General features: G+C 53.4%; 1 protein-coding gene across 1 annotated transcript in view; it reads right to left on the minus strand.

Annotated features, from left to right (window-relative positions):
* The window catches only part of LOC139225810 (amiloride-sensitive sodium channel subunit gamma-like), a 54,004-nt gene that overhangs the window by 12,102 nt on the left and 24,266 nt on the right, over positions 1 to 17,636 (minus strand). The window contains exons 13-21 of the mRNA XM_070856655.1: positions 10,945 to 11,300; positions 8,887 to 9,160; positions 8,405 to 8,595; positions 7,254 to 7,357; positions 6,488 to 6,651; positions 5,042 to 5,140; positions 3,881 to 3,998; positions 3,423 to 3,501; positions 2,121 to 2,178 (exon numbers count right to left, since the gene is read on the minus strand). Coding sequence (XP_070712756.1) covers positions 2,121 to 2,178; positions 3,423 to 3,501; positions 3,881 to 3,998; positions 5,042 to 5,140; positions 6,488 to 6,651; positions 7,254 to 7,357; positions 8,405 to 8,595; positions 8,887 to 9,160; positions 10,945 to 11,300 — 1,443 coding nt within the window. The remainder of the gene's footprint in view (positions 1 to 2,120; positions 2,179 to 3,422; positions 3,502 to 3,880; positions 3,999 to 5,041; positions 5,141 to 6,487; positions 6,652 to 7,253; positions 7,358 to 8,404; positions 8,596 to 8,886; positions 9,161 to 10,944; positions 11,301 to 17,636) is intronic.

The following is a 17,636-nucleotide window of genomic DNA, read 5'->3' on the forward strand; positions in this document are numbered from 1 at the left end:
AGCTCCATCACACAACCCGGGGTACAGCTCCATCTCACAACCCGGGGTACAGCTCCATCACACAACCCGGGGTACAGCTGGATCTCACAACCCGGGGTACAGCTCCATCACACAACCCGGGGTACAGCTCCATCTCACAACCCGGGGTACAGCTCCATCACACAACCCGGGGTACAGCTCCATCTCACAACCCGGGGTACAGCTCCATCACACAACCCGGGGCACAGCTCCATCACACAACCCGGGGTACAGCTCCATCTCACAACCCGGGGTACGGCTGGATCTCACAACCCGGGGTACAGCTCCATCACACAACCCGGGGTACAGCTGGATCTCACAACCCGGGGTACAGCACCATCACACAACCCGGGGTACAGCTCCATCACACAACCCGGGGTACAGCTGGATCTCACAACCCGGGGTACAGCTGGATCACACAACCCGGGGTACAGCACCATCACACAACCCGGGGTACAGCTGGATCTCACAACCCGGGGTACAGCTGGATCACACAACCCGGGGTACAGCTGGATCACACAACCCAGGGTACGGCCCGATCACACAACCCGGGGTACAGCTCCATTACACAACCCGGGGCATGGATTATCTTTTTACAACCATAGAAATTTTCAGCACAGAAGGAGGCTATTTGGCCCATCGTGTCCATGCTGAACCTTTGCTGTATAAATCCCAAACTAATCCCACTGTCCCGCTCTCTCCCCATAGCCCTGCATCAATCCCAAACTAATCCCACTGTCCCGCTCTCTCCCCATAGCCCTGCATCAATCCCAAACTAATCCCACTGCCTCGCTCTCTCCCCATAGTCCTGTATCAATCCCAAACTAATCCCACTGCCCCGCTCTCTCCCCATAGTCCTGTATCAATCCCAAACTAATCCCACTGCCCCGCTCTCTCCCCATAGTCCTGTATCAATCCCAAACTAATCCCACTGCCCCGCTCTCTCCCCATAGTCATGTATCAATCCCAAACTAATCCCACTGCCCCGCTCTCTCCCCATAGCCCTGTATCAATCCCAAACTAATCCCACTGCCCCGCTCTATCCCCATAGCCCTGTATCAATCCCAAACTAATCCCACTGCCCCGCTCTCTCCCCATAGTCATGTATCAATCCCAAACTAATCCCACTGCCCCGCTCTCTCCCCATAGCCCTGTATCAATCCCAAACTAATCCCACTGCCCCGCTCTATCCCCATAGCCCTGTATCAATCCCAAACTAATCCCACTGCCCCGCTCTCTCCCCATAGTCATGTATCAATCCCAAACTAATCCCACTGCCCCGCTCTCTCCCCATAGCCCTGTATCAATCCCAAACTAATCCCACTGCCCCGCTCTCTCCCCATAGCCCTGTATCAATCCCAAACTAATCCCACTGCCCCGCTCTATCCCCATAGTCCTGTATCAATCCCAAACTAATCCCACTGACCTGCTCTCTCCCCCATAGCCCTGTATCAATCCCCAAACTAATCCCACTGCCCCACTCTCTCCCCATAGTCCTGTATCAATCCCAAACTAATCCCACTGCCCCACTCTCTCTCTCTAGCCCTGTACCTTCCTCTGCTTCAAATATTTATCCAATATTCCCTTTAAAGCTGCATTGGTCTGAGCCTCATTCCCTGTGGCACTCTAAGCTCCAATAACTCAGAGTAAATGTCTCCTAACGTCTCCCCCTCTCTGATCATGTTAAATTTAATTTAGAATCCCTTTCCTAGTTTGCGTGAAGTTGCCGAGATACGTCGAACTCTTGACCCCGCTGCCTTGAGCTGTGCAGCGATGGAGGGTCTCTGTACCTCCCTGTCCCCGGGTGGTGCAGCGTGACCTGGGTAGTGCCGGCTGGTGCGTCTGCAACTGTCTACCCACCACTGCAACAGCCGGGAGCAGGAAACCCCGCCGATTCCACACCCCCTCCCTCGCCACTCATTCCAGGGGCACTGACACCAATCATCCCCAACCCATGATCTCAGCGCAGACTGTGGCTTGGTGGGTGGGAGAGGGGCACTGAACCTTGGGATCCTCCTGTTCCCAATAAATCAATACCACACAAGGCGGTGCAGTTACTAACTGAGCCACTGGGGGAGCTGATGAGATATTCTGGGGCCTACCTCTGAGGATTCGGACGGCCAATCTGCCATAGAGATGGTCAATCTGTACTGCGTCTCACTGTAGGGAAAGAAGATGCTTGAGTGAGTTACTTCAAACACATCTTAGTCTGTGTTTATCGCTCAGTCTCTCTTTGTCTTTGTATCTCTGATTCTTTCTAACTCCTCCCCATTGTGTCTCTTTCTCTTCCATCCTCTCTCACTCAATCTCTCCTCCCTGCTATCATTCTTTCTCCCATCTATACTTTAATTCAATTACTCCTCTCCTCTCTCATTTTCCCTGTCTCTCTGTCATTCATTCTTTCCCACTCGCTCTTCTGCTCTCTCATTCTCTCTTCATTCCTCCTCTCTTCCATTTCTGCTGATGAATCCTCCATAATATCCCCAAAATACATTCACTTCCCAATCTTTCTCCTGATTTACAAGCCCCTCCCCCGTTGCCTCACTTCCACTGCCCCCACCCCTGTAACATCCATCCATCCGCCCTATATCCCAGCATGCACGCTCTACTCTGCTGACGCTGCCTCTGTTTCCCGTCTTTAGGGGCACTGAGGTTCGTTGAGGTAGCGGTGGTGGCTGAAATCGACTATCGCCACACAGACTATGGACGGAAGCTGTGATCTTGCTGCTGTGTGTGACTCAGTACCCGGACGTGTATTCACCATTCTGAGCGCTGGGGAGATCCCAACAAGTGCTTTTTTTAATGGTTGCAGTGGAGCAGTTAAAGATTACTCAACGTGCTCGTACAAGAAGTCTTGGCGTCTCTGGCCCAAAAACCCTTGAGCCTATGGTGCGGGAGTTTAGGGAGAAGTGGGAATCCCAGTACGCTCCTGACACCACCCCCCCCCCCCCCCCACCCCATGTATCGGGGCTCGTCTGCTTTACATACTTTGGGGAGGTGCCACGTGGCTGCATCATGGCCACCCACTGAGTGGGGGGAGGACGATGGGGTGTCAGGGGGTCACCGGGTTTGGCACGGGTGGCCCTGCACCCCCCTCCCAGACGTTTCAATCCCTTTGGCCGATTGGCTCCCTTTATAATGGGGCTGATCTGAAAAATTGGTTGGCACCAGTTGTGGGGTCTTGCTGTCTCTGACCAAGTCCAGGAGACCTCGGTGGGACCCAGGGGGACGCCTCACTCAGAGAGTGACCCAACCTGAGATGGGATCCAGGAGTGGAGACAAATCGCTGGAGCCATTCAGGAGGCTGTGCGCGGGCTGGAGAAGGGGCATGGGCTTCTCCGGAAAGATGGGCCGAATGGCCTCCTTGGACTGTGTGTTTGGGAGTTGAGCAGTCCAGTACTCACTTGCAGGGCTGCTTGCAGCTCTCCAGGCAGTCTGAATTCTCGCTTTCTATCTGCTCCTTCAGATGGTAGTAACAGTAACCTGGTGATATGGAACAGTGAGGGTTAGAATCCACAAAACCACAACACAGGAGGCCATTCAGCCCCAACTCTGCAATCTCATCTGACCCCATTACCTGACTTGTTCCCATAATCGGTTATAATTTCCTCCTTTGAGTGTAGTTGCTGTTAAACGGGAATTAATTCCATGATCCAATAACTCTGAAAAATGTCCTTCTCCCCTCCCACTTTATACAGCCACTTCTGCTCCCGACTTTATCTCCCTCTTAATGATCATTGATCAGTGGAAATAATCTTTTCAGTATTTCAATATTCATAACAATTCTTATCTGCACCAGCCAGGTATAATACACTCTATATATTCAGAGACGGGGCCCTGTCAGTTTAAGACACGGACTTACCCCAGTTCGGGTGGTCCTTATTGTTGCAGTAATGTGCCCCCTCTGGGAGAAGGTCGTTGTGATAGCCACAGCCACAGTACTTCACCATGTGATCCTGGAGACAGGACCGCAGACAGGTCTGAGGACAGAATACAAAAACATTAGAGAAACCAACATCGTTCCCAGAGTACTCAGTCGCTACAGTTTCTACACTTCCCAATATAGACACACAACTCTAACCTCGGACCAAACCCTTCCCAGTCACTCCTTTTGTACAGAATCCCAATGGACCAAACCACTTCCCAGTGAGAGTCTGTGTGTGTGTGGAACTGTACCCCAGTGAGAGTCAGTGTGTGTGGGACTGTACTCCAGTGAGAGTCTGTGTGTGTGGGACCCGTACCCCCGTGAGAGTCAGTGTGTGTGGGGCTGTACCCCAGTGAGAGTCAGTGTGTGTGGGACCCGTACCCCCGTGAGAGTCAGTGTGTGTGGGGCTGTACCCCAGTGAGAGTCAGTGTGTGTGGGACTGTACCCCAGTAAGAGTCAGTGTGTGTGTGGAACTGTACCCCAGTGAGAGTCAGTGTGTGTGGGTCCCGTACCCCAGTGAGAGTCAGTGTGTGTGGGGCTGTACCCCAGTGAGAGTCAGTGTGTGTGGGGCTGTACCCCAGTGAGAGTCAGTGTGTGTGGGGCTGTACCCCAGTGAGAGTCAGTGTGTGTGGGACCCGTACCCCAGTGAGAGTCTGTGTGTGTGGGACCCGTACCCCAGTGAGAGTCAGTGTGTGTGAAAGACCCGTACCCCAGTGAGAGTCAGTGTGTGTGGAACTGTACCCCAGTGAGAGTCAGTGTGTGTGGGACTCGTACCCCAGTGAGAGTCAGTGTGTGTGGGACCCGTACCCCAGTGAGAGTCAGTGTGTGTGGGACCCGTACCCCCAGTGAGAGTCAGTGTGTGTGGGACCCGTACCCCAGTGAGAGTCAGTGTGTGTGGAACTGTACCCCAGTGAGAGACAGTGTGTGTGGGACCCGTACCCCAGTGAGAGTCAGTGTGTGTGGGACCCGTACCCCAGTGAGAGTCAGTGTGTGTGGGACTGCACCCCAGTTTTTGAGACCAGATACTGGGTTGTGAGTGAGGTTGCACCTTCAGGAGGGGAGAGGAACACGAATGCATCTGATTAAAGGGCTGGGTACCTGCATCGTGTAGGTGGTATTGTAAAGAGTCTTCACATCCACATCTGATCCGTCAAATGTACAGTGACTGTAGGAACGGCCCAGACGCACTATTTCATCCTGGCCAGAGACAGAAGACATGTCAACAGGTAAAAAATAAAAACTTGCATTTCTATAGCGCCTTTCACAGCCACAGGATGTCCCAAAGTGCTTTACAGCCAATTAAGTACTTTTGAAATGCAGACACTGTTGTCGGAAATGCGGCATAACCAAGCATAAAGCAAATCCCACAAACAGCAATGTGATAATGACCATGTTATGTTAATTGAGGGATTTTCAAATAGTGCTGTGGGATCTTTTACATTGACCAAGAGAGCAGTTTAATATCTCATCAGAAAGACGGCACCTCCAACAGTGCAGCACTGCCCCTCCGACAGTGCGGCGCTCCCTCAGTACTGCCCCTCCGACAGTGCGGCGCTCCCTCAGTACTGCCCCTCCGACAGTGCGGCGCTCCCTCAGTACTGCCTCTCCGACAGTGCGGCACTCCCTCAGTACTGCCCCTCCGACAGTGCGGCGCTCCCTCAGTACTGCCTCTCCGACAGTGCGGCGCTCCCTCAGTACTGCCCCTCCGACAGTGCGGCGCTCCCTCAGTACTGCCCCTCCGACTGTGCGGCACTCCCTCAGCACTGCCCCTCCGACAGTGCAGCGCTCCCTCAGTACTGCCCCTCCGACAGTGCGGCACTCCCTCAGTACTGCCCCTCCGACAGTGCGGCACTCCCCCAGTACTGCCCCTCCGACAGTGCGGCGCTCCCTCAGTACTGCCCCTCCGACAGTGCGGCGCTCCCTCAGTACTGCCCCTCCGACAGTGCGGCGCTCCCTCAGTACTGCCCCTCCGACAGTGGAACTGTCCCTCAGTACTGCCCCTCCGACAGTGCGGCACTCCCTCAGTACTGCTCCTCCGACAGTGCGGCACTCCCTCAGTACTGCCCCTCCGACAGTGCGGCACTCCCTCAGTACTGCCCCTCCGACAGTGCGGCACTCCCTCAGTACTGCCCCTCCGACAGTGCGGCACTCCCTCAGTACTGCCCCTCCGACAGTGCGGCACTCCCTCCGACAGTGCGGCACTCCCTCAGTAATGTCCCTCCGACAGTGCGGCACTCCCTCAGTACTGGCACTCATGTGTCCGCCTAGATTTTTGTGCTCGTGTGCCGGGGAGGACTGGTGAACCCGATGGGTCAGGGAGTGAAGGTACCGGTCAGTGTGACACTGAGTTAAACAGGCCAAGGAAGGATCCGGTCAGTGCTGAGGTGGCTGTTGTCACTTGGGCCAATGCTAAAACGGAGGGACAGCGAGCTGCAGAACGGATCATCGTTCCTCATCACCTCCGCTGTCTGGTTCGTATCTCACCCCAGCCCCTCCCACCCCCACCCCCCAGCTCTGTCACCCAACACCAAGTGCTGTACCTACCACAAAGATGCCAATGGAAGTCTCTGTGCCTGCCCTGGCGTACAGGCCCAAGTCCTGGAGGAACGGGTAGGTGTTCTGCTGGTGCAGCATGAGCCTGGCTCCAGCTGCGATGGACAGGAAGGGGTTGTAATCCTCCTGTGAGATATCCAGCACCACTTTCAGCCCTGCACAAAAAGATCAGCAATTATTTCAGGACAGATCGTCTCAGCGGAATCACCAGGAGGACTGGGAGGAACTTTCATCTCCATGGGTTAAAAACATGCTTTTTATTCATTCTCGGTGTCGCGAGCAAAGCCAGTATTTATTGCCCATCCCCAGTTACCCTGAGAAGGTGGTTTAATATGACTGAGCAACTTAGCTTGGCCACTTCAGGGGGCGGTTAATAGTAAGCCACGTCGGTGTGGGACTGGAGTGACCAGTCGGCCCAGACCGGACAAGGAGGGCAGGTTTTTCCTGGGTCGCTCAACTGGACACTGGCAGGGTGAGAGAAAGGGAGAGATAGATAGAGAGGGAGAGAGAGAGAGAGGCAGAGGTGGGGAGAAACTGAAAGAGAGGTGGACAGAGAGCGAGAGACAATGCGAGGGAGAGATGGATACACAAAACGCAGTGGAGGTGTTTCTGAAGTGGAAGTTGAGTATTTTAAAACTATGAAGAGAGACTGGACCCGTGGGGCTTTCACTGTCAAATTATGGGATTGTTCCCTTGGGCAATGGGCAATGAACGTCAACCTTGGAACTTCTGGCACAAAAATAAAGCCGGACTGTACCGAACTCTGCGCCGGGATTGGCTGTAACCAGCGCCTGTCCATCCGAGCCCCAGTTGAAGATGTAACAGTTGCCGTAGGTCGGATGCATCAACTGCGTGAAGTTCCTGAAAGACAGGAGAGCAGAGAGCCCGTTTTATTCTCAGTTTTCATCCCCCGTTCCCTTCTGATGTTCTTGTCTCTTGCTGTGCTGAATTCCTATTGGACACTCTGCTTCTATTCCCCCATTGGCTCAGTGACCATCCTGGTGTGCGTTGTGTTGGCTGACAGCAGCGGAGAGGGTGGTGGGAGCCCGGCGATTGGGGTCAATACCGCCCCCCACCCCGGGCGTGAGAAGCTTGGTCAGGGGTGAGCCTTCCCGCTCTGCGCCCTGCTCGGGCCATTGATCCGTGGAATTCAGCCCTTGGGCTGCTGGTGCTAGCTCTTTGACTGAAACTGCCTGTCCACAGCAGTCACTTGGGGGAGGTACTGGAATTCACAGTGCCTAACGGAATGGAGCCCTACAGGACGGGATCTGGGGAGAATATCAAATTCCTTCTTCTAAGACCTGGGCACCTCACGCCTGTATTCTTTACCTATCATTCCCGGGATGTGGGCATCGCTGGCAAGGCCGGCATTTATTGCCCATCCCTAATTGCCCCTTGAGAAGGTGGTGGTGGTGAGCCGCCTTCTTGAACCGCTGCAGTCCGTGTGGTGAAGGTGCTCCCACAGTGCTGTTAGGGAGGGAGTTCCAGGATTGTGACCCAGCGACAATGAAGGAACGGCCGATATATTTCCCAGTCAGGATGGTGTGTGACTGGGAGGGGAACGTGGAGGTGGTGGTGTTCCCATGCACCTGCTGCCCTTGTCCTTCTAGGTGGTAGAGGTCGTGGGTTTGGGAGGTGCTGCCGAAGAAGCCTTGGCGAGTTGCTGCAGTGCATCTTGTCGATGGTGCACACTGCAGCCAGGGGGCGCCGGTGGTGGAGGGAGGGAGTGTTTAATCTTTATGGAATTGGGGAAATAACTGATCCCATCAGTGCAAAAACTAGCGTTGGGAATATCTCGCCCTCAGTGACCATCCCTCCCCCATCGGGTAACACAGTTAGGTCGGTGGTGGTCTTGTGGCTTAAGATGTGATGCTTCCTTCCAGTGGGGGAGGCGGTCCCAGAACTTACTCAAGGTTGCAGGGCTGCCCACTGAAGAGGCAGGTCAGAATGAAGTCCTCGCCCTGCTCGCCCATCGCCAGGCGGTCTGCTGGGGGCACATTGGACAGGATGCTCATGTAGTGCAGGGAGTACCACTCACTCATTGTCTCCAGCACTGTGCTGAAGTTCCTGGATATACAGCCCGAACTGTCCTCATTGCACTAGAAGGAAAGCACAAACACGGTGTCACACTCAGTGTGCACACTGCACTCATCGTACCTACACTGTGCACACTAAGCACTGTACACACACTACTCACATACTGTACACGCCTCTCTCTATTAACGCACTTTATGCAGACACTGCACTCACCAATACTGGACTAATACTGCTTGAAATGCTGCACACACACATGTACGTGCACACACACACACACACGTGCACACACATGCACACACACATGCACACACCCATGCATGTGCACACACACATGTGGCACTGCCTTTGCTCACCAGTTGCAGTGCCACCTTGTAGCCCCTTCCCCGTGACCTGTTCCGTGTTGCCGAGTGGCTTTGACTTGGAGTCGATCCCAGGACGTGTAGGACCGTTTCTTCCCCCTGGTCGCTCTCCTCAATGATCACCAGCGATGCCACCTTGCTCCAGTTAGTCTGTGATGACGGGAGGTCGCTGGGAATGGTTCCGTTCTGGTGGTAAATGTAAATCCGCTCCAGCGCAAGTCTGGCAAACCGGTCCAGGGGCTGCAACAGCTGCTTGGACCTCGTGTACCTGAAACAGGAGACCGGTCGTGTGAACATCACGGACCTGGGAATCCTCCCACCGCTTGCTCTCCAGGCGGCAGTGACTCTGGCTGGGGAAGAAACCGACAATCCTTCAGGATTATTGGAACAGGAGGAAGCCATTCAGCCCCTCAAGCTTGTTCCGCCATTCAGTTAGGTTATGGCTGATTGGTAACCCCATTTACCTGCATTAGCTCCTTGGGAAGGGTTTTGAATAAATAGGGAGAAACTTTCCAGTGGCAGATGTGTCAGTAACCAGAGGACACACACACATAAGATTATTGAAAGAACTGGGGGGAGAAGAGAACTATTTTTACGCAGCGAGTTACGATGATCGGGAACGCGCTGCCTGACAGGGCGGTGGGAGCAGATTCAATAGTAACTTTCAAATATTTGAAAAAAAAACAATTTGCTGGGCTGTGGGGAGAGAACGGGGGGGAGTGGGACTGATTGAATCGCTCTGTCACAGAGCCCGCACAGGAACGATGGGCTGAGTGGCCTCCTATGCTGTATCCCTTGATATCCTTACTCAACAAAAAGCTTTGATCTCAGCCTCCACAGCCCCTCAATTGTCCCCCCAGCATCCACAGCCTTTTGGGGGAAGAGAGTTCCAGATTTCCGCAACCCTTTCTCAGAAGTGCTTCCTGATTTTGCTCCTGATCGGCCTGGCTCTAATTTTCCCCAAGTGCCAATTCCTCATTGGGCACGTCAAGACTGAGAGAGTTGGTGCAGGTGTCTGATCGTAGGAGAAGCTCACCCAGTGTCCTCTCGGGCGTGGTGTCCACCGGGAGTCAGTGGACCGTGATCAGGAAGCAGGGATTTTGCCCGATTAAGCCCTCGCTGGCCCAGTGGCTCTGAGGCCAATGGCAAAGCTCCAATCACTGCCATGCGGCACCTGAGCACAGGTAGGACCGCCCTGGTTTTCTCCGGCCGGCCCCGTCCCGTCTAGTGTTTCCAGGGGGAGCGCGGGTCGGGGAAAAGGGCATACGGAATACTTGCCTTTATTAGCCGAGGCATAGAGTACAAGAGCAGGGGGGTTATGCTAGAACTGTATAAAACACTAGTTAGGCCACAGCTGGAGTACTGCGTGCAGTTCTGGTCACCACATTACAGGAAAGATGTGATTGCACTGGAGAGGGTGCAGAGGAGATTTACGAGGATGTTGCCTGGACTGGAAAACTTTAGCTATGAGGAAAGATTGGATAGGCTGCGGTTGTTTTCCTTGGAACAGAGGAGGCTGAGGGGAGACCTTATTGAGGTGTATAAAATTAAGAGGAACCTGGATAGAGTGGATAGAAAGGGCCTGTTTCCTTGAGCAGAGGGGTCAATAACCAGGGGGCAAAGATTTAAAGTAATTGGTGGAAGGTTTAGAGGGGAGATGAGGAAACACTTCTTCACCCAGAGGGTGGTGGGGGTGAGGCAGAAACACATTTTAAAAATACTTGGAGGTGCACTTAAAGTGCCGTAATCCACAGGGCTACGGACCTGGTGCTGGAAAGTGGGATTAGGCCGGATGGCACGAACACGATGGGTCGAATGGCCTCCTTCTGTGACATAATTTTCTATGCTTCTATAAAGATCAGGCATGTGCAGCGAGGGACATTCCCAACGCAGCGATTGGGAAAACGCGTGTGGTATAATTCCCGCTGCACGCTCCAGACGGGGAGACTGGCGAGAGCAGTGCTGGGGATTTACCCCCCCCCCCGGGCCCCTCGGGATGGGATTATTAGGGGGTGGGGGGGAAAGCCCCTGGGCGAACTATTCCGGCTTTACCTGAAAGGGTTGGTGTTGCAGACGGTGACAGCGGGGAATTCCATCGCTCTGAATCCAGTGTGCAGGTTCACGCTGACCTCCCAGGCCAGGTAGCTCCGGATCAGGATGCCCCACTGCCAACACACCAAGCTCGTGAACACCAGAGTCAGTGCGAACCACACAATCCGCTTCTTGGGCCCCTCAGTCACAATGCGCTTGGGCCCATGGGTGTTGGTGTTCTCACAGTACCAGACCAGCAGCCCGGTGCAGGTGTAACCGGGTCCTTTCTGTAGCCGGTGCAGTGCACGGCTGAAATATTGCTGCACCTTCACACAAGCCATCCTGTTGGGCAGAGTGGGAAAGGTTGGGTCATTCACCTTCTCACAGTCACAATGCTTCACTTTACTGAGCACATCAGTCAAGTTCATATTACAAAACTAATCCCACTGCCCCGCTCTCTCCCCATAGCCCTGTATCAATCCCCAAACTAATCCCACTGCCCCGCACTCTCCCCATAGTCCTGTATCAATCCAAAACTAATCCCACTGCCCTGCTCTCTCCCCATAGCCCTGTATCAATCCCAAACTAATCCCACTGCCCCGCTCTCTCCCCATAGCCCTGTATCAATCCCAAACTAATCCCACTGCCCCGCTCTCTCCCCATAGTCCTGTATCAATCCCCAAACTAATCCCACTGCCCCGCCCTCTCCCCATAGCCCTGTATCAATCCCAAACTAATCCCACTGCCGCGCTCTCTCCCCATAGCCCTGTATCAATCCCAAACTAATCCCACTGCCCCGCTCTCTCCCCATAGCCCTGTATCAATCCCAAACTAATCCCACTGCCCCGCTCTCTCCCCATAGCCCTGTATCAATCCCCAAACTAATCCCACTGCCCCGCTCTCTCCCCATAGCCCTGTATCAATCCCCAAACTAATCCCACTGCCCCGCTCTCACCCTATAGCCCTGTATCAATCCCCAAACTAATCCCACTGCCCCGCTCTCTCCCCATAGCCCTGTATCAATCCCCAAACTAATCCCACTGCCCCGCTCTCTCCCCATAGCCCTGTATCAATCCCAAACTAATCCCACTGCCCCGCTCTCTCCCCATAGCCCTGTATCAATCCCAAACTAATCCCACTGCCCCGCTCTCTCCCCATAGCCCTGTATCAATCCCAAACTAATCCCACTGCGTCGCTCTCTCCCCATAGCCCTGTATCAATCCCAAACTAATCCCACTGCCCCGCTCTCTCCCCATAGCCCTGTAACAATCCCAAACTAATCCCACTGCCCCGCTCTCTCCCCATAGTCCTGTATCAATCCTCAAACTAATCCCACTGCCCCGCTCTCTCCCCATAGCCCTGTATCAATCTCCAAACTAATCCCACTGCCCCGCTCTCTCCCCATAGTCCTGTATCAATCCCAAACTAATCCCACTGCCCCACTCCCTCCCCAAAGCCCTGTATCAATCCCCAAACTAATCCCACTGCCCCGCTCTCTCCCCATAGCCCTGTATCAATCTCCAAACTAATCCCACTGCCCCGCTCTCTCCCCATAGTCCTGTATCAATCCGAAACTAATCCCACTGCCCCACTCTCTCCCCATAGCCCTGTATCAATCCCCAAACTAATCCCACTGCCCCGCTCTCTCCCCATAGCACTGTATCAATCCCCAAACTAATCCCACTGCCCCACTCCCTCCCCAAAGCCCTGTATCAATCCCAAACTAATCCCACTGCCCCGCTCTCTCCCCATAGCCCTGTATCAATCCCAAACTAATCCCACTGCCCCACTCTCTCCCCATAGCCCTGTATCAATCCCAAACTAATCCCACTGCCCCACTCCCTCCCCAAAGCCCTGTATCAATCCCAAACTAATCCCACTGCCCCGCTCTCTCCCCATAGCCCTGTATCAATCCCAAACTAATCCCACTGCCCCGCTCTCTCCCCATAGTCCTGTATCAATCCCAAACTAATCCCACTGCCCCACTCCCTCCCCATAGCCCTGTATCAACCTCTGATTCAAATATTTATCCAAAATTGCCTCTAAGTTTACAATGACCTCCCCGTGATAATACATCTCACGCTGTAACAATCTGTGCTCCTCTAATTCTGCCCTCCTGAGCACCCCTGATTATAATCGCTCCACCATCGGTGGCCGTGCCTTCAGTTGCCTGGGCCCCAAGCTCTGGAACTCCCTCCCTAAACCTCTCCGCCTCTCTTTCCTCCTTTAAGACGCTCCTTAAAACTGACCTCTTTGACCGAGCTTTTGGTCACCTGCCCTAATTTCTATTTATGTGGCTCGGTGTCAAATTTTATCCCATAATCCTCCTGTGACGCGCCTTGGGATGTTTCAGTATGTTAAAGGTGCTATATAAATACAGGTAGTTGTTGCATTTGGGAGATTTGGCCCTCACTCAGCAAATTGTTGAACGCTTGGTGTGTATAGATCTGGAATCTGACCCTGCTGGGTTTCAATCTCCCGACGACTCCCATCCCGTTAGTTGAGAAGCAAAGAGTGGGGCGCGGGGATGGGATTGCAGGATAATGTTACCCAGCTCTAGCAGTGACCCCCCTCTCCCCAGGGGGGTGCCTGTCCTCTCCCCGGGGGGGCCTGGGACCTGTCTCTCCCCAGGGGATCTGTCTCTCCCGGGGGGGCCTGTCTCTCCCCAGGGGATCTGTCTCTCCCCGGGGGGACCTGGGACCTGTCTCTCCCCGGGGGGGACCCGTCTCTCCCCAGGGGGGCCTGGGGCCTGTCTCTCCCTGGGGGATCTGTCTCTCCCTGGGGAATCTGTCTCTCCCCGGGGGGACCTGGGACCTGTCTCTCCCCGGGGGGGGGGGACGACCCGTCTCTCCCCGGGGGGACCTGGGACCTGTCTCTCCCCGGGGGGGCCTGGGGCCTGTCTCTCCCCAGGGGATCTGTCTCTCCCCGGGGGACCTGTCTCTCCCCGGGGGGACCTGGGACCTGTCTCTCCCCGGGGGACCTGGGACCTGTCTCTCCCCGGGGGACCTGGGACCTGTCTCTCCCCGGGGGGGCCTGGGACCTGTCTCTCCCCGGGGGGGCCTGGGGCCTGTCTCTCCCCAGGGGATCTGTCTCTCCCCGGGGGACCTGTCTCTCCCCGGGGGGACCTGGGACCTGTCTCTCCCCGGGGGACCTGGGATCTGTCTCTCCCCGGGGGGGCCTGGGGCCTGTCTCTCCCCAGGGGATCTGTCTCTCCCCGGGGGATCTGTCTCTCCCCGGGGGGACCTGGGACCTGTCTCTCCCTGGGGGACCTGGGATCTGTCTCTCCCCGGGGGACCTGGGATCTGTCTCTCCCCGGGGGACCTGGGATCTGTCTCTCCCCGGGGGACCTGTCTCTCCCCGGGGGACCTGGGATCTGTCTCTCCCCGGGGGACCTGTCTCTCCCCGGGGGACCTGGGATCTGTCTCTCCCCGGGGGACCTGTCTCTCCCCGGGGGACCTGGGATCTGTCTCTCCCCGGGGGATCTGTCTCTCCCCGGGGGATCTGTCTCTCCTCCCCCGGGGGGGTTCCTGTCTCCCCGGGGGGGGGGGGGGGGGGAGCCTGCAGGTTCCCTGAGCCGGGCTGGGAGAGGAGATCAGGTGCCCCCCACCCCCCGGCAGCACAAACTGGGTGCTTCACATTGTAAGAACATTAATTATCCGTGTAATGTATGAAACACATCTATATCATTACAATATTTACACAATGCTGTACTTTAGTGTAACAAATGAGTTATATATTTATACAACGTTTCTGTGCAATATATGATAAAAGTTAATTCATAATCATGCAAATTCTATGGAATATGTGCAAAACCAGCAGAGATGCATCTATTCGCAGTTAATGCGCGTTTTTATTGAAGTTTGCTCCGGTATTTGAGTTTTTATGGGCAGTTTTATAAACTAAATATTAATAGTAATCACGGGCCATTTTATAGATTTTTAAAATTCTGCTTGATTGCAATTGGAAATTCTCTCTGTTTTGCCCAGCCCAGTCCGGGGTCAGTCACAGAGACTCATAATATTCATCATTAACCGGCCCCACAACCGAGCCCAGAACACCAGGCACAACCCCAGCGGGTCCAGGGAAAGTGGATAAACTGGGACTCACACTGACAGCAACTCGCCCCGAGAGAGAGACAGAGAGAGAGACAGAGACAGAGAGACAGACAGAGAGAGAGACAGACAGAGAGACAGAGACAGAGAGAGAGACAGAGAGAGAGAGACAGAGAGACAGACAGAGAGACAGAGACAGAGAGACAGACAGAGAGAGAGACAGAGAGAGAGAGAGAGACAGACAGAGAGACAGAGAGAGAGAGAGAGAGACAGACAGAGAGACAGAGAGAGAGAGAGAGACAGACAGACAGACAGACAGAGAGAGAGAGAGAGACAGACAGAGAGAGACAGACAGAGAGAGAGAGTGGGAGACAGAGAGAGAGAGAGACAGAGAGAGAGAGAGAGATCAGCCTCACCTTTTGCTCTGCTCCAGTCTGTGGACCGGTGCCGGCTGAACAACTCCGACCAAAGCCGGCTCAGCAGCATCACCCTGTCAGCAAATCTCCCAGATCAAACAGAAGGTGCTGCTACACCCTCACACTCACATTCACACCCTCACATTCCTCGCTCACACACACCCTCACATTCACACTCACACACACCCCCTCACACTCACACACACACACACTCACTCACACACACCCTGACATTCACACTCACTCTCACACACACACTCACACTCATACACACACTCAGACTCACACTTGCTCACACACACACACACTCGCACTCTCTCACACACTCTCACACTTACACACACATTCATACACTCACTCAGACTCACACACATTCTCTCTCACACACACCCTCACATTAACACTCACACACACACACCCTCACATTCACACTCATACACACTCACATACACACACATTCACACACACACACCCTCACATTCACACTCACACACACACACCCTCACATTCACACTCATACACACTCACATACACACACATTCACACACACACACCCTCACATTCACACTCACACACACTCACATACACACACATTCACACACACACACACTCACTCGCTCATACACACACTCACTGATACACACTCACACTCATACACTCACTCACACACTCCTACACTCACACTCTTACACTCTCAGTCACACTCACACACACATCTGAGATAGACAGATTCTTGAACTATAGGGGAGTGAAGAGTTCTGTGGAACAGGCGGGAAGGTGGAGTTGAGGTCAAGATCAGATCAACCATGAACTTATTGAATGGCGGAGCAGGCTCGAGGGGCAAAATGGCCAACTCCTGCTCCTATTTCTTATGTTCTTATATTCACATACTCACACACGCATACTCACACCTCACACACGCACACTCACACACCACACACGCACACTCACACACACACACTCACACACGCACACTCACACACACTTAGCCAGTAATGACACACTGAGCATGAATAAAGAGATAAGGGCAAAATTGAAACTGAAGAAACAGGCGGATGCTGAGTTTGGGCGGACACGGAGTATGGAGGCAAGAAAGGAGAGGATGACAAAAGGGAAAATGAAAAGGTTCATAAAGAAGTAAAAAAAACAATTAGGAAGGCAAAGAGAAACTACAAAATTAAATTATCAAGGAATTTAAAAATAAATAATATTCTACAGATACCTAAGTAACTAAAGAAAAATTCAGGAATGGGATGGGGCCACTCAGGGAAACACACGATAAATTCACGGGTAATGACAGCGAAATGCCAGAAATGTGAAATAATTACTTCCCTCGGTATTTACCAGGGAGACTAACATGGTGGACAGGACATTAGAAGAGAACAAAAAACATATAAGGACATATAAAAGAGGCACTATTACACAGGATTACACGGGATATACGGCCCAGAAACAGGCCGTTCGGCCCAACCAGTCCATGCCGGCGTTTATGCTCCACTCGAGCCTCCTCCCGTCTTTCCTTATCTAAATCTATCGGCATAACCCTCTATTCCCTTCTCCCTCATATACTTGTCCAGCCTCCCGTTAAATGCATCGATACTATTCACCTCAACCACTCCCTCTTATAGCTCCCTCTTTCCCACATTACAGCAGTGCCTACACTCCAAAAGTACTTCATTGGCTGTAAAGCGCTTTGAGACGTCCGGTGGTCGTGAAAGGCGCTACATAAATGCAAGTCTTTTCTTTTTAGCAAGTTCCACATTCTCGCCACTCTCTGTATTCTGGGTAAAGCAGTTTCTTCTGAATTCCGTATTGGATTTCTTGGTGGCTACCTTATACTGATGGCCTCTAGTTTTGGCCTTCCCCACAAGTGGAAACATCTTCTCTACGTCTACCGTATCAAACCCTTTCATAATCTTAAAGCCCTCTATCAGGTCATCAATCCACCTTCTCTTTTCTAGAGAAAAAAGCAGCAGCCTGTTCGATCTTTCCTGATATGTTTAGCCTCTCAGTTCCAGTATCATTCCAGTCAATTAGTTTTGCGTCCTCTCCAGTGCCTCGATATCCTGTTTATAATATGGAAACTTGAACTGTTCACAGTGCTCCAAATGTGGTCTAATCAAGGTTCGATACAAGGCCAAAGGATTGCTCCTTTACAGGAATGTAACATCTCAGCTATCAGCGGGAGATTTATTACCGAAATATTAACTGGAACCTTCACAAAGAGGTGCCTCTCGCTATTTGC

This window comes from Pristiophorus japonicus, chromosome 15 (genome assembly GCF_044704955.1).
Source record: "Pristiophorus japonicus isolate sPriJap1 chromosome 15, sPriJap1.hap1, whole genome shotgun sequence".
Taxonomy (NCBI): Eukaryota; Metazoa; Chordata; class Chondrichthyes; family Pristiophoridae; genus Pristiophorus; species Pristiophorus japonicus.